General features: G+C 36.0%; 1 protein-coding gene across 1 annotated transcript in view; it reads right to left on the bottom strand.

Annotated features, from left to right (window-relative positions):
- The window catches only part of LOC145688526 (ubiquitin-conjugating enzyme E2 N-like), a 46508-nt gene that overhangs the window by 5746 nt on the left and 15889 nt on the right, over positions 1–24873 (bottom strand). The window contains exon 3 of the mRNA XM_081762894.1: positions 14632–14787. Within this exon, the coding sequence (XP_081619020.1) occupies positions 14632–14787 (156 nt within the window). The remainder of the gene's footprint in view (positions 1–14631; positions 14788–24873) is intronic.

Here is a 24873-nt window from a genome sequence, read left to right as displayed (position 1 = left end):
GAACGAGAACAGAGGTCGGAAATACTACCAAGCTCATGAACGAAATGGGAGTATTTAGGGGCCATTTATTCTCCCCGATTACTGCACCATGTTATGCATCGACAGAAAAGTGTTGATGAAACTTTACATAGTTTGGGCCGTAGAATCCAAATCTGCAATCAAAAATTGGGGTTTCCATTAGAAATTTCAAAATTGACCCCACTCCAACCCCCAGGGGGTGGGTCTAGAGGGTCAAGTTTGGTTTCATCAGATAGATTTTTTAATATTACTAAACACGTGTTTTTTGATTTTTCGATCCGAAGTTAAGTTCTCGATTTATTCCACCGTGTCCAGACTTTTGATTCACTCTGTATATATATATATATTTTTCACCTCCAGGAATAAGAATAAATAAATTTTTGAGTGAGCCTAGTCTTACGCTAGCGACATAAAGTTGTCCGTGGGAGGAACATGCAAATCCACTCCTAAGTACTTAACAGACTGCCTCTGTGATATTTTTGATTGTGATCCAGAACGCAGGGACCACCCCTTTACAAAAAGAAGTATTAGACACTAACATCGGTTATTTTCAATTATTTTTACATGTTACCCTTCTCTCCCAAAGTAACAAAGCTGAGAAAAAATATGTATTAACAAAAGAAAAAAATAAATGGAAGAAAGCAGCATATGTCCCAATCATTTTTCCATATAATAAAATAAATTCAGACATTTATGAGAATGAAGGACCAACTTTTCTGACCCGGCTTGGTAGAAATCACGTCCCTTCCTATTCAGGCAGTTCTCAGCAGCTGCTTCCACATCACAGCAAACCTTGTTCCAAAGAGGTATTCACTCAATGCCAGAAAAAGGAAATAGTTACTGGGATCGAAATCTGGGCTATAGAGGCAGAGAGTGGCTCCACACTTCCCACTTGAACAACAGTGCTTGAGTTTGGCCAGCAGTATTGAGCCGGGCATTGTTATGCAGGAAGATGACATCTTTACTCAACATGCCAGAGTTTTCGTCCGATGACTCCACGTGATTTGGTCAACGTTGCACAATAACCATGGTGGGTTACGGAATGGCCACGCTCCAGATACTCGATTAGGATCACACTGCATGAATCCCAGAATATGGTTGCCATAAACGTACTGGCAGTGTGTGTAATCTTAAACTTTTTTTCTCGTTGGAGATCTAGTGTTTCCACTCCATACTTGTCTTTATGCTTGCTGGGACGTATTGATGAAGCCCGGTTTCATCCCGAGTAATGATGTGATCAAAGAAGTTCTGGCTGTCAGCGACGTACCGCTCCAAAAATGTGAGACTGCATATCATTCGTGTGTTTTTCTGCTCCTGGGATAACGCAAGTCGACCCAGTGGGTATACACCTTGGAATAACACAACACATCAGACATGATATGCTGCACAGTATCACAGCTCAATTCCGGCTCCGACGCAATTGCACTTAGTTGCCGTTCGAACATTTTGAATCATTTCTTCCACTCCTGCCTGTTGATGAAAGTCTCTGCAGAGCTTGGACGACAGCTCGCTGCCTTATTGCGGTTTTTCATTTCCCGTCTGCCCACTTGAAAAACACGAAACAATTTCGCCACACGTTGTCAGCTCATTGCTTCATCATCATACACTTCCACAATGTGATTGTGAATGTCCGATGGCGACACATTCTTTGCCCACAAGAAAATAATTACGGCCCACAACTCTCAGTGATACCAGTTTTGTAAAACGTCTTGCCATTTTACTCGCTCTGATGCGTCTGCGAACTTACAATACCTACCCGCAAAACTGCTGACAGATAACGAGCGCCATCTATCTCCACTATCGAGAAACAATATTCCCTCCGCAATGTTTGCTTTTCCTATGCCGCTGCTTGTACTTTTTTTCATCCATTCGCGTATATATAATACAGAAGCTTCATCAGATAGGGAGCAGATGAAGTGATGAGAAAATAAAAGAACAGGAAAGTAATTGTGCAGCGTCTAGGTGAAAGTTCTACTTTTTTTTCTTTAATTATTTTCTTTTTTCTTTCTACTTTTTCCTCCTCCCTATGTGATGAAGTGTTTTAGCAAAAGGGCTCATAGAGTACTCTTTTAGTGTTAAGATTTTGCTTTTACTATTTTTGAGAGAAGAACACGAAATTTAACGTGGTTTGCCAATTACAAGTTTTCACCAAGAACTGATCCATGGAAGACAAGAATGCTGCCCATTTAACGATGACATAGACGTGTTAGATTTTTACCCTTATTTAGAACTTTTAATTCAACAAATGAATAACAGCAAATAGATGGAAGAGATGTCATGAAAATCCACACCATCACTACACACTGATTAAAATCCATCAGTTTTCGACTTTTGTTCTGAAGCTTTATTTTATTGTTGGAACCACACAGTTACTAAACTAATTATCAACAATGTAAGTGTCTCGCCATCATTGACACAGCATATGAGATGCAAACCAGGGATTTCATCATTTACTTTGTGTTGAGGTGTTATACGTTTCGCTAACACTGTTCCATCTCTCACAAAATTGTGAAGCAGACAACAAGGTAACATTTCATCATCAAGACTGCGTGCAAAGGTTGACCGAGAAACAAGGAAAAAAAAAAAAAGTATTGCCTAGAATAATTTACGTAGTGTTAGACAACAAAACGACGCGGCAACCCCAGTTCGTGTCATTTAAAGTGTGGCTGATTTGATGGGAAAAAAATGTTATTCGTTTAAGAATTGGCTTAGTAACTGTGGGCAGTTAAGTAACATGTCCGTAATAACTGTATTACAATATCATCAATCAATCGCAAATTATTTTTGGATCAAAAGATCCAATATATTTCAGGCAGAACTTTCTTGTAGGCATTCTATCTGGAGAACTACATTTAGTGTAACCAAACCAAACTATCACTTAACTCAGTATGATGTGCTTATTCCGTACAAGAGGTCGTTCAAAATTTTTCTGGACCCTTATCCAAAAAATTGAATATATTTCATTCAATCAAAAATTTTCTTGTACGCCCCATACCTGGAGAACTACATACAGTGTAGCCAAACGCAAACTATCACTTAACTCAGTATGATGTGCTTATTACGTAAAAAGTAAGAAAACTAGATTTAAGGGCCGTTCAAAAATTTTGTGGACCCTGATCCAAAAACTAATTATTGGCCAAGATCGCAATCTTTTGATTCATTTTTATCATTCCTAATTTTGTTTTCTACTTTTCTTTCCATACTCTTTCCTACAGTGTTTTCCAAAATATAATATCTTCTTAACCTCCTAGACAGGTGTTCTTCCTCTCTTAAAATTACTGTAACATTCTTCTTCCTACTTTTCCAAATACCTTCTCATTGTTTTTCCTTTAATACAACTAAATTTATGTTTTTAATCACATTCGTATATTTGAAATTCTTCAAGTTGTACACGGTTTTTACGCATTGCCCATGTCTCTGAACCACAAAATACAATATTTCACACAAAACTATATATATTATTTAAATAAAGCTTTCAACTTCATTTGTCTGTCCACATGAAAAAATTGTAATCATTTTATTTCTGATCCACTTCCTACTGTTCAATTGACTTGAAACATTGTACACGAGTCTGATGGCAATACAGAAACCAATAAAATAAACACGTGCGTATAGTTTCACACTGTGAAACTAAGACTTCCAAAGCATGCGAATTCAATACTTAAACTTGAAGTACTGCATCTATTCAATTCAGTAATAAGATCAAAGATAAAACCTGTTAATCAGACGCTAAATCCGTACCAAAAAGCCATTACTTGCTATTCCGTACGTGTTTTATTCTATGGCGATAAAGTTGAAAACCAAAAGTAGTTTAACCACTTCCGGTTTGAACAGTGGGCTAAGGGAGGAGACAGAACCTATTCTTGGGACGCTGAATAGATTGCCAAAAGACCTTCTCGATATCTGAAAGTTTTTGCTCTATGAAAATCTGAAACCAAAAGTACCAGTAAATTCAACCACTTTCTGTTTCGGTATAGTGTTGCGGGTTGTGATGATATATATATATATATATATATATATATATATATATATATATATATATATATATATATATATATATACACACTTGAGACGCTGTATAATTACAAAAAAAACATTTATCGGTATCTATTACTTTTTCTGTTCTATGGTGATAAATTTTGAAACTGGAAATGGTTAATTTGAACTGCTTCCAGTTTGAACATAGGTTTAACGGAAAATATGGGTGAGTTTAGGTGATTTTGAGTTTAACATCCTGTTCAGTAATGAGGCTATATGAGACGTAGATCTACTGATTAACGTGGAATCCGAACCACATGAGCTCCTGTCGGGAATCGAACCCGGGTCTCCCACGCCAAAGGCGAGTACGCTAACCGCTTAACCACAAAGGAGCTCACGGAAAAGATAGAACCTATGGCAAGCTGAATCGATTGCAAAAAACCGAATCTCGATATAGGCCTATGTTACTGTTTTTATTCCATACAAATTAGTAGAGAAACCGGAAATAGCTCTGAACCATTTTCTGTATTGGTAGAGTGTTGTCGACAGCCATGTTATGTTCTTAAGACGCTGAAATCTGTTACAGATCTGCGCTGACTCTCCGCTTCTCGTTGTCTGTTACAGTTTAGCTTTGTGGCAATAAACGTTAACACTGGAAGTAGCTAATATGAACAACTTTCGGTTTGGATAGCTTCAATGGAGAAGATGGAACTTATTCTTGGGACGTTAAATCGATTCCAGGAAACTGCATCATGATAGTATTTACAATTTTTGCTCTACGAAAATCAGTATTGAAACCGGAAGTAATAGTACATTCGAACCACTTTCGGTTTCGATAGTGCTGTGGTTAATCATGATATAGTGCCTTGGGACGCTAATTCAACAACAAACAGCTTCTCGCTATCTGTTACCGTTTTACAGGGCTCATAGTGGTCTGGTCTCTTCTAAATAGTTGAAAAGTGACCAAAGTGACCAAACTCTCGTGAAAAAGTAATTTTAAACCTTGACGCCAAACTTGGGCATAAATTGAATTTTACATTTTAATATATATATATATTTGGCTGGATCATAGCTGAAATACGTAATGTTTTAACATGTTAAGATTATTATTATTATTTTCTTTTTACTGAAATTTGTCAGCTAATAAAAAAAAAAATGGATTACTTTTGCTTAGAGGTTCATTATTAGTTACATACTTTCCACGGTTTTGTATTTCAACTTTGATCTAGATGGGGTAAGGCCAAATTTCTATATTTTCCAGATTAAAATTAACTAGTAATAAAATTTTATCTTGTATAATTGACTTGATACAAATTCTGGCTTGGTACCACATGATTGGTAAACATTAGTATGGCTTCTACCAACATTCCGCATACAATGAAAAATAAACTGTAGACAGGTAATATGTCATTCTCCTTTAACATAATAAGATCAAAGCAAATAATGTCGATCATCTTTATACCTTTATTATGAAGTTTTAAAATAAATTACAAATGTTAACTAAAAATGCAGTTGCATACAAAATGCTTACAAGGGCTCTCAAACCCGCCTTTAGAGCTTAAGCACCCACCAACCATCCACTGTACTTTAGAAACAATAAATCCTGAAGTAAGGATAAAGCTGACTTGGTTCACACGTAGCAGCAAGTACTGAACTTTTCAGAAGAGTAATAACTAACAAGTTTCTGCCTTTTTCAGTTTATTTTTATCATATTTTTCTTAGAAAACTGCCAATGCAAACCATAAATCACACGAAAAAAATTACTTACCCCCCCCCAAAGTAACCTATGGTGACAAACTTGAAAAAAAAAAAAAAACTTTTAGTTAACCCTGCGTTTTAGCTCTATAGTGATAAACGTTGAAAAAGGGAAATGACTAATTTTAACAACTTCTAGTTTGAACCGAGGGTTAACGGAGCTGACGCAATCTATACTTGGGGCGCTGAATCGACTGCAAAAAACCACATCTTGATAGCATTTACCGTTCGTGCTCTGCGGAAATCTGTACTGAAACTGGAGGTAACAGTAAATTTCAATCACTTCAGGTTTTGGTAATGTGTTGTAGATACTTATATGTTGCATTGAGACGATGAATGGCTTACGAAAACCCGCTTCTTGCTATCTGTTACCGTTTTCGTTCTATGGTAATAAACGCTGAAATCGGAAATTACTAATTTGAATCACTTCCGGTTCGAATAGAGTTGACGAAGGAGATGGAACCTATCCTTGGACGCTAAATCAATTCCAAAAAGCAGCATCTCGATATATCTTAAAAGTTTCTCCCCGGATACTTGTCAACAGACAAACGATCAAAACCGTTCTGTAAGACTTCCGACAGTTATGCATAGCCTAGGTAGTCCAAAAGTGTAGTCCCATAAATAAAACTCCAGGAAATGCGAAATCAAAGGAAATAGTATGCTATAGGATAGGAAAACAACATAACACACACGGCCACCTTTGTAACCACTTTTAAATTACACTATACTGGATTTGGATTAAATCTCTTCAAGTGGGCACAATGGCTTAGTGGTAAATCCATCTCCGATGTGAGAGGTCTTTTGTTATCCCAGGAATAAGTGTGGAGAATATCTTATGTGTGTGTTTTCTTCAAGTTGTTCAGTTTCGTCATATATTTGTTCTTATTAAGTATTCCATCATATTCACTTTGAGTAACCATTCGTCTCCTTTAACGTCATAACCATGATACGAAGATTCTATTTAATTTCAAATCTCTCAAAGAGAAATTTAGCAGTAGTTGCTCCTATTGCTACTTAAATGCATATTGATTCAATTTATTGATTTCTGTAGAAGGCAGATGATACAGTTCAGTTTCCCTGGTTCCCTAATCTATAAAAGTGAAATGAAATGGTAACGGTAGTAAGGCTGTTATAAATCCCGAAAGCACCTGACAAACTTTATATTCGCTCCTACTACTGATTCGACTACAGTAGGCTTTTACTAATCGAACAGATTTCTTGGTAACTCAAAATCCTTCCAAGACGATATATATATATATATATATATATATTTAGGAGCGCTTGTAGCAAACTTTACGTCGGGAAAGTATATTTTATCTCCAACCATGGCCTCACACCTTAGTGAAATCAAGTGAATCTATCTATATTGCGTACAGTAACCGATTTAACTAATTTCGACTTTTGAAAGTTGAATTTAAAGGTCACTTTCAAAGAACTCACTCATTTCAGGGATGGAATAAAGATCGTGGTTAAATGGGATAAGTCTTATCGTTTTCGGCTGATATATGTATCTATTCTCTGGAACAAATTACTTTTCGGATACGAAGAAGTGAGTAGTTACATCTCACTTTAAGAAAAATAATTTCAGAGACAACCCTGCTAAAACTCATTCCGTAAGGTACGCGGATTTTAATAAAATGTGGCGGATAGTGGAGACAATAGACGAAGAGAACCCCTTATTCAACGACGATCAACAAGTGGACCGCGCAATATGACCCCACAACAGGATGACAGAATCTTGTCTACACGACGGTGACAGGACAGTATTAGTTCGACGCTGGAGCACTTTAAGGAGTGTGGAAGACAGTTCGAGGGCGTCTGCTGAATACAGAACTGGCGGCAAGCATGCTTTTGCGTCGGCTTCCATTGACACAACCATAAATGATAAGAGACTGAAAGGCAGACCTTAGGGTCTTTCGGACGACTTCCGCTTCAACCTATCCTACATTGATGACCGCATACGCTTACCCGCTAGAGTAATGGGAGCAATCCGCCAGTATGCATCGTCGAGTGTCATAGGGGCCGTATGCCAGATGTGATTGTGGGGGCGTCACTTGGTACAAAACATGGTCTCGATTGCTACACATTGAATGGAACGTCTCCAGTGACCGCTACATCAGGACGTTCCAGAGGCGGATGTCTCCCTTCACGTAACTCCAGACTCCATACGTATCCCGGAATGTACAATCCTTCTTCGAAGTACGACGGGTGCCATTTCTCCCCTGGCCTGCACGATCGCTTGACACATCGCCCATCGAACATGTAGGATATAGTTCGTAGGCACCTTGTTATCATCGCCCTTCAGACAGACAGTGTCGATGACTTGTAGAATAGTATACGAAATGAAATTACATGAAATCTCTCAGTTTAACATCCCACGATTGTGTCCGTTAGACTAAGGGAGACGGATGATTAAGACAAGTGAATGATGATGGAAGAATTGGTGGATTGATAATGTGGGAGAAAACGGTAATACTCCGACAAAGCCCATGGACACGATGTTGTCCACCACAAACTTATTTGGCCTCGGCTCGAACCAGGAACCCCACGCACCAAAGGTACGCGCTCTACCACTCAGCCATCGTGCCATCGAGTAGTATACAAGTACTAAGGCAGGCGATTCTGCAAGAGTACCTTCAACGCCCGTCCGATTCGATGGCATAACGTACAGAGGCGTTGATTGAAACAAGTGAAGGCCACACTATACTATTTTATCAAGGTTAGGGGTGTTGTACACTTCAGAAACTGTAATCTTTTCTGTATAATGTAGCGAATCTTTGGTATAAATTCCATTTCATTTGCACACGTTTTTCTCGGCGCTGCTATCTTTAAAAAAGAAGACCTCTGCAAGTTGAAAGGAGTAGAGAGAGAATTCATTCTCATACCCTAACCGGAAGCAACAATGGTAGTTCTTAAATGGGTAAATCCATACGAAGTGGTCCAGAGGTGGTTGCTCGACAATCTCCGAAAATTATAGAAATGGGAGTGTGATGAACCTTGTGTATCAGAAGGTAAATATCATTCACGTTGTCGTATCTACAAGTACTCCTGAATGGCGGCCATCTTTGTTGTCGGTGGAGTGCTAATTATTGCATCGGCAAGTGTTTACGAAAACTACAGTTGCTCAGAATGTAGGAATCAAAAGAACACCAAACAAAAACTAATGTTTACAGGAGAGACTGAGGTACACGGAGACTATAAATTTTTTGCTTCTAAATAAATATGCAGGGTTGCAAACCAATACATGAAATCACCAGAAAAACTACAGAAAATTACACTTTTAAAGGGGGCTGTAATTTGGAATGGCATAAAGTGGGGAATTCATAACTATCGTGCTGAATACTACTGCGTGTAAAGAACCTGCAGAAATATCCACAGCTATGATACTACTGGCACCATAGATTTATGGGGATCCGAAAGTTGAAGTTTGTGATTTTGATGCCATGTTGGGGCGTAATACCTCAGGAGAGCAAAGTGCTAAAAGTTGCTGCTTAGGCCACAAAGAAATTTTGTATATGGATAAATTATTGCAAAAAAGGACTGATATTACACGGAGAAAAAAGTGAGGACATGATAAAAGCGCGAAGAACGCACGCGCGTGACGATGGTCGTAGCCTGGAAAAATTTAAATGTTTTGATATGTTTCATGTTAGATCTCAAAAACTACGCATGGTGCAGCAATTATGTTAGGTTGTGCAAACGCTTGCGAGTGGTGTTTGTTCAATCTTTTTAGCTACATGATCATTACCACATCGATATGGTAATGGAGTTAGCTCCCCCTTGCACTTACGATATCCATGGTCGAACTGGACCACGGTAATGAGGCACTTAATGTATCAGCAAAGTATCATTGAAATCCAATCCTAGTTACGGAAGTTAATATGTTCACAAGGTTGCGTTACATTTATCTATCCTATACAACGCAACCGTAAGAAACAAATTTAGACCAAGTAGGCTATCCACTAAAAAACAACTTAGACTACTTCTATTTCTTTGTTTTAGTATATTGATATTCAGCCTAAGCTATTTTCAAGAAAATAATGTAGTCTACAACTTGCTAAGTTCCTAAGAAACAAGTTTATAAGGCTATCTAAACTACAGAATACAGTTAAAAAAACATACATAGACAGATTCTAGCATGCGTCTCATAATTACCCTCCATATAAGCAAAATGAGATACAACAACAGGAAAAAAATGTAACTCAAACAAACGCTCAAAGGACAAATTCAATCTAACCTGTAACTGCTGACCTACCAGGCTTCCACCAACACCCATTCGTTTAATGAAGTGATATTACTGCACGAGTAAATATAAAAGTTAATGGTAGGATTTCAAATTTCAAAAGTTTTTTTTTTTAATGTTTGTTAAAAAAAATTGGTACATCCAAACTTTTGTAAACTGAAACCAAAATATAGACAAGGTATTGTGAAGGACGTTACTAAATGCCTGTGCTCTTAATTTGTATTTATCCTACAGTGGTTGAAGATCAGTGAGGGGTGTCTCATAATTACCATAACTAGAGCTGGGATCGAACTAGGGACCACAGGTGAGCACTTTACCACTGAGTCACCGCGGACCCATCACTTACTTGAGTTTAATGAACCATTCATTTTGTACTAAGACAGAATCTTGGCTGTACGTCAACTCAATCTGAAATTTTTAACACACGCGATATTAAATTGGTGAAAACAAAATCTACTTCGTAGTGCGTTTTCAATAAATGCCTAGAAGTTCTTATGCATTTTTGTTTCTTATCTCCTAATTCAAATAAACGCCCTAGCTGCTCTGATCTAATGATTCCCATGTAATCATTGAAGTCAAGCAAAATACTGCGTGTAACCAGTACTTCATGACTACACATTGGGGAAAACTGGTTACTGGCAGTGTGATGTTATCCAGCCCCTGAGGGTAACTGGAGAGCTGCATGAAAAAAAAATACCCAACTTCAATACAGAGAACAAGCAACAACGGCGATGGAGTTTCAGATGTGCTGCTGACCATATTCTCCCCAACCTGTAGTCACTTTCTACAGCTTTCGCTCCCGTTTTCTAAGGTTGCTAATGATGATATCAAATTCTTCGATTCACCATTAAAAAATGAGGTTTTGGTATTAGCTTCAAAAAGTTCAAATTTGTTTCACTGTTTCAGGAAAATAAACAACTTATATCATTCATCTCACACAACCTTTCCAATGGAGGAAAGTATACGAAAAACTAAATATTGAACTGTGATAAAAGACTGTTACTAAAATCAACTTATCGACTGCTTCCTGGTGCTTTGGCAACTAATAAACAATGGTAGTAGTAACATAAATCTACTTTACTGTAATTTTTCGTACTATAACCACAGGCACAGGAAAAGATGTGACTTTAGTGGAAGAGATGCAAGTGCAAAATTACCCTACACCCGTAAAATACGAAAAACATCGTGTTTACTGCAGGTGTCTACGAAAAATGACACCGCTGCTTTATAAATATGAGGAAACAACTTAATGATGCTCAACGTGAGAAAATCTTACCTAAAATCATCTGTCGAGTCACAGATACCTACATCAGCACACCACTTCAGAAGAAATCTCGGAGAACTGAACATAACATTTTATCAGCAAACCAAAATGCAAGTAAATGAAGAAAAATTAAAAATTAGGAGGTAGTAGTAAAATGAAATTTCTGTTCACAAAACAGTTCCCATCGTTTTCTAATCTTATTTCATTCTTCATTTTATTTATGAATACTATTCATCTTAATATTCAAAGTTAACTCTTCTTTGTTCTCGAACTGTTTGAAAGGTGTGTGTGTGTGGGGGGGGGGGGGATCGACGATCTGTATCAAGTTATCAAAATTATTTAATTCTATGTTCTTAAAAATAATGTTTCAAAAACATGTCCTTATTCACTTTATATGATTATTTTTCATTAGTTCAAAATTGAAAACAATGAAATTAGTTTTAACGTTACGCCCTTATGTCCTTTAGGCTATAGGAGACGGATGATTAATGAAAGTGATAATTGTGAAATGAAGTTTTTGTACCCTCACACCGAGGATCGAACCCGAGACTACGTGCACCATAGGTACATGCGCTAGCCACTAAAGCAACGGAAACGGCTTTAATTACTTTAATATATTATTATAGTATTACCACATTAAAAAAAAAAAAAAAAAACTTATTATTTTCATCCGTAGTGTGTGTCTTGCTGATTAGTTAAAGTATTATTTAAGTTATCAAATATTTCTTAATACACTTTGTGAGCAAGTCTGTAGCTATATAAATGAAAATATGATGATTTAAAGTAATTAAAATGTTTTCACACTGAGGATCTTGTCTTCTTCTCGTATATCATATTGATCTTGTAAATACAATTAAAAAATAGTTTGCTGGTTTACAAATTAGAAATCATGAATTTAAACTTTGTAAAAATCTTTGAACGTGTATTTCTCGAACCTTTTATTATAAGAACTTGTAACAATAATCTAATTACACGCTTACCAATTCTGCTGAAGGATCATTCTATTTATAGGTTTTATGTAATTCATGAATATCACTTCCACTTTGAGCTTTCGACCTTCCCATGGAGTCTTCGTCATGTAAGGTGAAAACAAGAGAAAGAAACAACACCAGGAAAACAAAAAGAACGGACTTACGAGGGTAGAATAATGCTTGGGGAGATGTGTGTGTGTGGGGAGGGGTGTACTTCGTCAAACTAAACCTCAACCATCAAAAGATCGAAACGCAAGTTGTAATATGGCGGGATTAAATTTCAGCATTCTTTTATTCATTCATTCAAGCTGTCAACATATGTTAGTATTTTTATTGTTATGCCAATGCTGTACAAATTTTGAAATTACTGCTTCCCAATCACCACTCCATTCATCCCTTGTCCCAATTTAATTTTGATTTTTTATATGAACAAATTTTGAAAGACGATTCTTTCTACTTGAGGAACCAATAAAATTTTTGAATCTCCTATCCTGTGTTCAGTTTCTTTTAAGTTTCAATAAACCTGACCCCGGACTTTCCGATTTAGCATTTCTAACATGTTCCATCACACGGACCATGATGTTTCTCTTAGTCTTGCCTATGTAGCTCTTATGACAACTGCATTTTATTTCATAGATATCTGATTTATCATTGGGTTCTGTGTAATAGCTCTTGATTTGAATGATGAGCTTCTTTCGTCTTTGGTTTGACAAAGTGCCCTAGCACTGATCAACCCTGGTAAGTCTGTTCCTCTTATTTCGCTGGTGCTTTTATTTATCGTTCTCCTGTTTTTATTGTCCGTGACCAAGACTCCAGGGAAGAACCAAAAGTTTAGAGGTGCAAGTAGTATTCAGGAATTGCATAAACCTGTAAGTAGAATTACAACAAGTAGTTTATTTCAGAAGTCGTGGAAGCAAATTCGTAAGTCAGCGTGTATTTACCATTGTTGTATGTTGTATATTGAATGAAATGACAATTTTGCCGATAATAGGCTAAGAAATGCTATTTCTATAAGTCTTCAGCAGTATGGAATTACATTATCAGTATATGTGCATTTATGAGGTGAACTGTAACCGGCATATTACTTTTATTCCAAAAATTAATGCATTTGAATTGCATTAACACAATAAAAATAAACTGTTTTCGTGAAACAATTCACTTAGCTTGTTAACATACGGTGATCATGAGAATGAATGAAATGGTGGAATGAAGAAAGTGGGAGGAAACACGAGAACCCAGAGAAAACTCACGCACATGGGGTTTGTCCACCACAAAGTCCACTTGGCGCGAGCTGGGATCGAACGAGAGACTCCACACGCCAATGGTGAGTTATCGAGCACCAACCATCACAACCTCTTGAATCATAATGAGACTAAGGTTTTATTCTGAAGTACCTGTGTTCTGCGTATAATAATAATAATAATAATAATAATAATAATAATAATAATAATAATAATAATAATAATAATAATAATACAATTGCTGGTTTGCGAGTTACTAACTGGAATATTGGAGTTTCCTTCAGCAATATTTCGATCTATGATACTCCAAAGGTTGTTGATACGGCTTACAAAACAACTGAATATAAATTTCACACAATAATCGAAGTTATAAATCTCATGTGTGAATACTTGTATATAGATTACAAGTCAGAGCACTCAACTAATATTTTAGAAAAGAAGTAATTTACTTGTTTAACCAGCTCACAGATTTGTACTATTAGATTCAATATCTCAGAACCTGTAATTCACTTACATACAGTCAATAAACTTAATCCTTAAAACAGACTTTTATTAGTAGTATACGGACTAGTATTACCAGTTTAGTAGTTGATCTACAGGTAGATTATGTATGTGTGTGAACAGAATTGCAATACTGAAATTTCCCATTAGAATAGTCAAACAATATAAACTCACTTCATACCATAACGGTTTTCTTCACTTTTGACTAACTTCGTACTTGGTAAGTATTTGATCTCTTGCTAAAGAAAGGACGAAAAAACCTGCCGCTCCCTCAACGAAGTCTTTTCTAATACTATCAAGACGTTTTCATTTGTTTTTAGGAACAAAACAATATATAAATTCCATTTTTCTTCTCCCAAAGGTTAAAAAGCCAGGAATTATAGAACCCCTTCGTAGCTTCCAGCTACAATTATATAGAATAAATAAAATCCAAAAACATTCATTTTAGGGAATAGAAATGATTGTCCTTTCCAAAAATCAGTCTTAGATCGCAGTTATGATACCATTTTACTATAAATATGACAATTGTAATGAAACAAGCACGATACAGTTATTGGTGTTACATGAAAACAAAAATTTAAACTCGTTACGTTCACTAGGTTCGACTATAATCGAACTACACAATATAAGGAAGTCTATGCGAAAAACTAAATCTCTCACCTTTTAATATATCTAAACAGATTCTTCCTAGTTTATCAATATTCGGATGATAAATTCTTGTGATGAACCGAACTTTTGGTGCAGACATTGGATAATCTTCTGGCAAAAACAATTCAAGTTTGAATACGCCACCTTCGAAAGGAGAACCTTCTGGACCTGTAAAAAAATAAAATAACACGTTTTCAAATTTACAAGAAAACTAAAACCATTAGACAAACATGCTACACGTTTCAGATTTCTAACAGTAATTGCCTTTGCCCAATTTTTCTTTCTTTCTTTCACTTTTTTTTTTTCGCTGAGAGATTCAATGAAATGAAATGAAATGAAATCTTTAGTTTTACGTCCCACATTTACGCCGGTTAGGCTAAAGGAGACGGTGATGATGAGAAATGAATGAAATGGTGGAATGAAGAAAGTGTAAGGAAACGGGAAAACCCCGAGAAAACACACGAGCACGGTGTTTGTCCACCACAAAGTCCACACGGTGCGAGCTGGGATCGAACAAGGGACCCCAAGCACCGGAGGTGAACGCTCTACCATTGAGTCCCCGCTGTGAGATTCAAGTTTCAAGATGTCGCCACAACTTTCCATGCTTATTGGCATACCTTACTTACCATTTAACCCATCTTTAAAAACAAATTATACGTGATAACGTTCATTTTTAGCACCAAGGCTATATGAGACGTGGACCTATAGTTTAACGTAGGGCTCAAATTAAAATGTATACCCTCCGGGAACTGCATGTGGGTCTCCTGTACCAAGAATGAATAAGCACACTTTTAAGGAAGCTCTGCTGAATTCATACTCAAAATGAAAAGTTAGCCACCTTCTTTGTAGCCTACCGCAAGATCCCTTACGTGAAATTACAAATGAAAGTAGTGGTACTGATTATTATTATTATTAATGATAATAATAATAGAGTAGTGGCTTGAACATATAGACAAAAATGTATATATGGCGTGGGAGACCCGGTTTCGATTCCCGGCAGGAGCTCATGTGGTTCGGATCCCACATCTCATATAGCCTCGCTGCTGAAAGGGACGCTAAACTGAAATCAACTAAACTCAAAAATGTATATACATATCTATATTTAACTAAAAAGCAGTCCAGCTATAGGTACCCCATGCTCGAGAAGCATAACGTAAAACTCAGCAACGAAAGTAATATAATGAATGAATGGAATATTGTTAATGGAAATCTCACAAAAATCCTCCCTCTATCTTTCAGTCATGAACTCAAATTACTGCCACGTGTTTTCAAATGAGTGCATAAAAATTAGTATGGTAAGAATATATATATATATATATATATATATATTTTATCTATCTATCTATCTATCTATCTATATATATATATATATATATATATATATATATATATATAGATAGATAGATAGATATATAATTGAAAATCACTATGTTTGTGACTAAATCTCCTGAACCCCCGACCGATCTCGATCAAATTTGAAACATGGATGAGGTTCGAGGCTGAGCTGGTTTTAGGCTATTCACTTTGATGGTAAACTGAGGGGTTGGAGAGGGGGAATAAAAAAATAAATAAAACCTAATAACTCCTGAACCACTCCACCGATCTTGATCAAATTTTCAACATAGATGAGGTTCAGGCCTGGGATTGTTTTAATGATTTAAATTTGACGGAGCAACGTAGGGGAGAAAAATCAATTTACATAAGAGACTGAAAGTTACTATTTTTGTAACTTAATAACTCTTGAACTATACGACCAATCTCAGTCAAATTTTCAAGATACATGGGGTTCGGATCTGGAAACATTTCTGTAATTTCATTTTAACAGTAGATCCTAGGAGAGGGGGAGGGGAGTTGGACGTATAAATAAAAACTAATAAAACCTAATAACTTTTGAATCACCCAACCAATCCCGATCAAATTTTCAACATGTATGAGGGTCGGGTCTTGGGTGTTTTTTTTATCGTTTCACTTTGACGAGCCACCGTAGGGGAGAGGAAGATATATGTAAAAAATAATAATAATAATAATAATAATAATAAATAAAATAAAATAAAAATGACTGCATTTGTGACTTCATCACTCTTGAACCACCCGACCGATCTCAATCAAATCTTCAACATACATGAGTTTAGGAGCAGGAATTACTTTAGGCTATTCATTTTGATGATGCAACGTAGAGGAGGGGAGATAAATTTAAAAATGATAAAAACTGAACGATATTAGTGTTGAATCCATAGTTTTCGGGGTCGATGAGAGAAACAGGGACACTTCTGGTGCTGCTTCAATCCAAATTCAGCCCTGATGGTTGGGGAGGGGAGGATACAACGTAGGGGAGGGGAATAAACATTTAAAATTATCAAAAATGACTAATATTAGCGTTGAATCCATAGTTTTAGGAGTAGCTGAGATTAACAGTGACAGTTCTGATGCCGTGTGCTGCACCACGAAGGAGAGGGAGGGGAGCTATATATAGTATAGTAATAATCGAAAATGACCAATATTAGTGTCTAATCCATAGTTTTCGGGATCATTCAGATGAATAGTGATTTTTCCGATCCAGTCTAAATCCAAAATCAGCCCCGTCACTGGGGGGAAGGGGAAAAAAGATATAAAAATGATCGAAAATGGCCACAATCAGTGTTGAATTTGTAGTTTACTGGGTTGCTTAGATGAACAGCGATATTTTCAATCCCGTTTAAATTCAAATTCAACTCCGGAACTTGGGGAAGAGGATGAAGAGGTATTTAAAAATGATCGAAAATTAGCGATATTAGTACTGAATCCACATTTACTGGGGTCGCTGAGATGAACAGTGACACTTTTGATGCCATGGCCCGCAACATGGGGAGGGGGATATATCTATCTATCTATCTATGAATGATTGAAAATGACCAATTTTAGTGTAGAATCCATGGTTTACGGGGTCGCCGACATGATCAATGATCTTTCCGATGCTGTTTAAATCGATGCCATTAAAAACAAAAACAGCATATTTGACGGGTACTAAACACATGAGATACGGAGTTATGCATTTAAATTTTAATTTCAACCCAGTGAAGAGGGTAATATATGCTAGTATATTAATTAAATCATCTTATCAAAATAGATATTGAATAATTATTATTCACAGTAGATCTGCCCAACTTCTGGGATTCAAAGAAAAAATTATCGGGTAGTAGGAGTTGAATAATTAATGACTGGATATAAGCTAGCTGAGATTTCTTACATTAAATTATGTATATAGATAACTGCAGAGGCGGCTAATGTTAGTGTTGCAGCGTTGCGCAACGACCAAAGTATTTCAAGAAAAAAATATTATTAGCAATAGTAGTAAAGAACAGAAAAAAATACTTTCTAATACTCCCATATATACTTTGAATAACATTTTTTTTTTCCACTTCTGTAACTGTCCGTTTCGTTAATCCGTTTCAAAAAGAGAAAAATAATCCGTTACAGAGTCTCTAATTTATATTGTGTTGCAGCGAACATACAACGACCAGATTCCTTCAGCGCGGGAATTGGAGCGAATGTTAAGTCTCATTTCCCCTATCTCAGAAGTTAAAGCGTCTGGTCGTTGCAGTGCTTCTGCAACACAGCACGGTTTCCAGTGAATGAGAAGGTTTTTCGCGCTAAATAAGCTTTCTGAAGTTTATTTCACTAGCAATTAACAAATGGAATTTGTTTTTATGCATTCATGCAATCCCCCTCCCTCTGTGGATAGTATTTTAGTATATACATATTTCTTTTATAAAATAAGTATATTTTATACTCTTGATAAAACTGTATGGTGGGGAACGCCACATTGAATTTGGGACTAGTTAGCAATGCTCAGAGGCGTAGCCACGAGGGGGGGCCACCGGGCCCGGACCTCCCAAAAATTTCGAAACTTGACTAACATTTCTAGACTTTCCTAATGAACTATACTTGTTTAACAGAGAAATGATTGATGTACGCTAAATATTTTATTTTACGCCTCATCATGTACTCTTTCTTTTCATATAGAAATAATCGTTCTATCATTTTTTCTAAAAATATAGGTGACAGTAATTAAGAATTACTTATCTTTTCGGGTACAGTATAAGACAGGTTCGTTATTACGTACGTATTGGACCTTCCTCAAATACTTTGGACCCCTCCCAGCTAACATGTTGTTCCTATATCTGGCGGGTTTCAAGGTTGCTTTCCAGAACGTTGATAAACATTGTTTCGCTTCATGTGGAAGTATATTGTGTTCATCGTGCATTGCGTAACAACCAAGACGGATGATTTGGAATGTAGTTTTTTTCTTTACGCACATATATATGTGTGTGTGTGTTGATGTATGAATAGGGTTGCCAACTCTGTAAAATAATAATAATAATAAAAAAACGGCACTTCCTCAAAATTCTCTATGATATAGGTCTCAGCGTGAAGTATCTCTGTTCAGACCTATCCATGGAAAGGAAATGTACTATCGTGAACAAAAGTGCATTAACACATATTCTGAATGTCCTTAGAACATTAACTAATAAGCTTAATAGATACATTGTGCTATAAATGAGAAACTGAAATTGATCCATCGGCATTGATCAATTTATTGTATTTACCAATAATTACCATTTCTTTAAAATTATCGAAACAAATGAACAAAAGTATAATAATCTTTACGTGACAATTTTGGATTTGGAAAATGAAATTCACTCTTTAAACATATAGTCTCTACTTCAACTATAGGAAATTGCTTTAAGAAGTCCTTTTCCACTCTTAATAAATGTATGAAATTCCTTGAAAGTAAATTTCAAATTTCCCCCGATACAGTCCCTGTCATCTCTCTAAAATTTTCTAAACAGGTGAATAAAATATATTAACGGTTGATAGATGGTGAAAGGTAACAGTTTTGAGTTTACAGAATGACAGCTACTTTTCAATATCTATACTTCGAACTAGATACAAATTTGAAAAAAAAAAAAAAAAAAAAAAAAAAAAAAAAAAAAAATAAAGGGGCTGGTGAGAAGTTTGTATCAGTCACCGGCTTTAATCAAAATAACCGCAATTTTTCCGGCCAGGCCAATGAAAAGCCGGTCAGTTGACAGCCCTATGTATGAATATGTGACATTCGCAATCCATATACCAGTACCTCTTTTGTATCAGATGTTTTGGTTATTAGTTATTAGATTTAATTTTATTGTGTGTGTTTTAATTCTGTACATAACCTACACAGTCTGAATGAATTGCATACCATGACTTCTGTAAATAACTTACAAAAAAAATTGCCCAGCTTTCAACTGAGGAAAAACTTAGAATTAAGGCGTAGACAAAACAAGCAAAGTGCAATTCAGGAGTGTGTTCGAAAAAAAAAAAAAAGTTTTAAATTTACAGGACATCTTATGGCAGTAATGTTGTATGCACTAGATATATTTCTACAATGTATTTTAAATTTTCTTAGATAAATTGTGAATAAAGCGTGTTCAATGTACATTTTTTTTTATAATATTAATCTCTGCTACGAACTCTCTTCAGTCTACACTGAAGAGGAATTCGGATCACTGTCAGGGACTGAGTTTGCTAGAAGGAATTGTTTACAATAATCTAGAAAAATTATTTATTGAATCTACAAAGCTTCTGAAATTAATATTAACTGTACCTATGGCGTCAGTAAAAGAAGAAAAGTTTTTTTTTGACATCAAAAAGAATTGACACTTTCAAGAAATTGAATGTCCCAAGAAAGGTTATCACCATTGGTTATGCTTTCCATCGAAAAAGACCTGACAATAAGAATACTAGAGTTCAACCAGCATGTATTAGGCAGATTTGTTCCAATCAAAGAGAGAAGAATGAACTTACTAATTAAATAAGGTGATTAATTGGATTAAATGTTCTGCATTTTTTATTTTTTAAAAACAAAATTTTATTTAACATGTCACATAGCATTTGCATCTAAAGTTATGCTGATTAGTCAATGAGTCCACTTTATATCTTCTGTCTTCGATCGTTCGTACTGCAACACCCGAAACCACAATCCACCGGCCGCCACTGGATAACTGTAGTTTTATCTGAAACATTTCTCAATTTTTTATGTGGTTCTCCACTTATTTTTTCTCCCTAATTTTCTTTTTACCCCTAAAAACAAGGGTAGTTTACTGAAGAAAAAAAAACGTGATTTTTTCAGAAATGTCTCTAACGATTTTCTTTATTTCATATTTTTTTCTTTTTAAATAAAAACCCTATAACTATGGTATGTCATTTCTCTGGAAAAATACAGGAGTGGCTGTTTACTCTTGGGATTATTTTTTTTTTCTTCTTTGGCGATTTTCTCAAAAACGGCTCAGACGATTTTGTTGATATTTCATTAATATTTATATAATGTTGCATAAATCATTTTCATGAGAATATCCATAGGTAGCAGTTTACTTTCTTTTTTTGTTTTTAGTTTTAATTTTTGTAACATACGATTCATGTGATTCTGTTATTTTTATAAACAAATATTTCATTAATAACCCTAACGTATGGAAAGAATTAAAGTCCACTTTGATCATTTTTTGACATATTTCACATTTAAGATCTGTTTCTGCAACTCCTTTTAGTGCTTAAAACATTTATGTCTACATAATATACATAACTCTTATAATTTAAAATACCAATGCTCGCTTTTTCGTTTATTTAAACGGAGCGTACAAAGTTTACATCTCCATTTCTCGCAACTTCGGTAACTGTACTTGAATTCCTCGTGTTTTGAACGCTCCATATGGCATAAGCCATTTCTTACGAGAAAATCTACAAGGGGTAGTTCGCATTTGGGGGTAGCTTTTCTTTGGGTGAGGTTTCCCAAAAACTGCTTAAATTTTGTTCGTATTTCTCAAGAAAATGTTTCATTAATAATTGCAGCGAGAAAGTTTAGTCCGATGGCCTTTGCCATTTAGTTAAGTACAGCACATGCTTAATATCTTACTGTAAGTACTTATTACAGGGCAAACTTCATGTAACTAACTGGTTCATATTCGCTTTGCTATCTTAACTGACCTGAACTAGAAAAACAAATCACTGAACAAAAGAACGTTTATTTTAAAATAAATGTATCACAGTTTTGTCAACTAACTGAATATATTGGCTTCATATGTTCAATTAGTTGGTGAAACTGTCACATAGTTATTATTCTAAAATAAACGTTGCTTTGTTCAGCGATTTCTTTTTCTAGTTCAAACTTCCTGTATTTAGAATACGGTAAAACACTAGTACCAAACAGTAATTGTATACTAACAATATCTTTAATATTCTAAAGACACTCATAAAAAGTAAACACATCATAATTTGGCCCATAACTTTGATTATTTACAACAAAACTTTTTTTTTTTTTTTCGTAGCACCTGGTTTTTAATTTAATTTGTCCTTTCAAAGCTGAAGTTTGAACATTTTTCGGCATTCCTCAAGCTTCCTTATTTCCAGAGATAATTTTCTAGTTTTTAGCCTTTTTCTTATCTTCTTTCTGAATAAGCCTTAATTCCTTGAGATGTTCTTATTTCGTGTGGACAGCTCTACTATTATCATCACCTGAATCATAGGAACCTTCTGAGTATTTCCGTGAAGTCCGCTTGCATTTTTCACTCGTTTGTACGAGACTAAGTTCATGTAAATTTTCTACAAGTTGAGTTTTTATTAAAAAAAAAAAATCTTCATTGCAGCGTTTCCATGTAATTTGCCACAATTCGAAATAGGGTTTATTTCCTACATTATAATAGAAAAATTAAAATCGTCAAGTCTCGAAATGGACAAGTCTGATCTACTTCAACTCTAAAATGGAATGAACTTTATTAAAAAACAACTTACTATTTGATATTCAATTTACATTATAAAAGATGAGTACTGTAAAAACAAAGTAAACTTGGCTTTTGTAAAATACAGTAATTTCCCTAGCTTTTCATATTCGTGAACCTGGTATAAGAACTGGCGTTGATACGTTAAACAATATTTCCCCTAAGCTCCCTTTGCCTAGGAATGAATGAATGAATGAATGGAGTTAAAAAAAAATGTCATAGCACATATAAAATGCGTAAAAATCTCGAACTTACTTATTTTTGCTTTTTCACTATTACAGGACTTCATTTATCCCTTGAAAAATAAAAGCCCTCAACCTACATGCAAACTGCCCTTTCTAGCATTTTCCACCGAAACTGACATGTTAGATTGTAGAACTATTAATGACATTTATTTACGAAAGATGAACAACAATTGCCTCAGCGATTTTTAAGAAATTAGGCAGAAAAAAACTTCCAGAGTAAACTGTTTTTATAAATCTTTTCAATGGAATTTCACATATTGTTAATGGAATACTTATGAGATATGAACCGAGCCACTTGAGCAGTTTGAGAAAACTACTCGAAAGATAACACAACGAAAGTGAACTACCCTTTTGGACTTTGTTTCAAGGAAATGACTTATCCCATATTATATGACTGTTAGACTCGGGAGCAGACCGGACGACAGGTGGAATTTGAGTATGTAGTAGTAAGCCGTGTCCTTTAGTTTCTTGCTAGGTCCTATCACAGTCATTCTCGAACAGGTAATCATAATATGCAGAGTTCAAACGTTCTGATTGTTTTAACTTAGTCCCGCAATTAGACGTAGATCATTTGAATTCTTCTGAATAATAGAAGGCAATAGTAGTAACAGTCAAGTGCTACACAAACAGGCTAGTAAGACTGACTTTAGAGTTTGTAATTATTTTAAAATCAAGGCCAAGCAGAAAACTGATCATCTCCAGGATGGTGATCACTGCGTTGCCACAAGTCACTGTAACTGATTTTGGGATAAGTTTACGAACGGTACTGAAAGTTGCGAGCGTGGATAAAACTTGCTGTTGGATCCCGGTCAACTTCGCGACCCCACTCTGTTTTCGGCTCTGTTCACGCGCATCTTTTAGCGTGTGACACTGTAGGAATACAACGGGTTATGAACACACAAATTTGGAGAATTTAGCATTTTTATTTAATTTCCAAATTAAAACCATACTTAAAAATAGCATTAAAGCTAATGATGATCTCATAACTTTCCCCGACAGGAATATCAACACCCAGGAGGTTAAAGTAATACTGCGAAAATATTGGTAACCCTCGTCAAGTACGATCAAAGATTTGGGGGGAACGGAAATTCCGTCCGGGTCACCCCTGAAATAAACACTGATTAAAACTATAGCAAAGTTTTTCATTACCTGACTGGAAGTTACTCCTACCCCACCTCAGCCGCAAGAATACTCACTGCATACGACAATTTGACACTGTACAGATCGTCCAAAAAAATGAAATGAAATATTTAAGTTTTACGTCCCACGGTTATGCCGGTTAGGCTAAAGGAGACGGTGGTTATGAGAAATGAATGAATTGAAGAAAGTGGGAGGAAACGGGAGAACCCCGAGAAAACCCACGTACACGGTGTTTGTCCACCACCAAGTTCACTTGGCGGGGGCTGGGATCGAACCCGGGACCCCAAGCACCAGAGGTGAACGCTCTACCACTGAGCCGCCGCGGCCCCGCAGATCGTCGAGAAACCTACGGTCAACTCTTACGGGAAGCAAGAGTGGCGAAGAACATGCAGCAAGCTACGTCTTAGACTCGTAGGGAAGAGAGTATAATGAAGAGCCCCAACCAAGGAGGACTATCCCAAGACTAGTACAGTGATGAACAAATACAGTTCTCCAGTATATATACACAATTTGCAAGTGCAGTGGAATTTGCTTTAAACTGACATTCTCTTTAAGCTATTACAGAGAATCCTAGTTCAAAGCTTAACCCTCATCCGGGCAAGCGGGGCCTCCCAGGCCCAGTAGCTTCATATTTTTTTTTTCGAATTTCTCAATAACCATAAATATTTCCATGACATAAAATTCTAAATTCTTCTATCTTTAGTCGAAGTTAAAGTCATAAACATATCGAGTTAGTAAGGCCCCAGTTGCGGTCTACATCACAAAAATAGCTTGCCCGGACAAGGGTTAGTTTATATATATAGTGATTATTGTGCAGTGTGCATAATTTGTGTTGATAGTGTTTACATATCAGTTTCCATTTATCATTGCTACAACGAATAAATTCGTAGTGAGCAGCACTGAGGTGTTTGGCTGTTTAACCGGCCACGGTGAGTCGAAGAGACTGAATACGGTATATGTTTTATTTTCGAAGCAACTAACATCGCAGTACTTGATGTGTATCCGCCATAAACCTGGTATTTTTGACGCATCCTCAAGGGGTAGGGATGAGAAATACAGTACCTATGACCCGGCAACTA

This window comes from Thermobia domestica, chromosome 6 (genome assembly GCF_964235325.1).
Source record: "Thermobia domestica chromosome 6, izTheDome1.hap1.1, whole genome shotgun sequence".
NCBI lineage: Eukaryota > Metazoa > Arthropoda > Insecta > Zygentoma > Lepismatidae > Thermobia > Thermobia domestica.
Note: the sequence above shows the minus strand (reverse complement) of the source record. Positions and strands in the feature narration are given on the sequence as shown.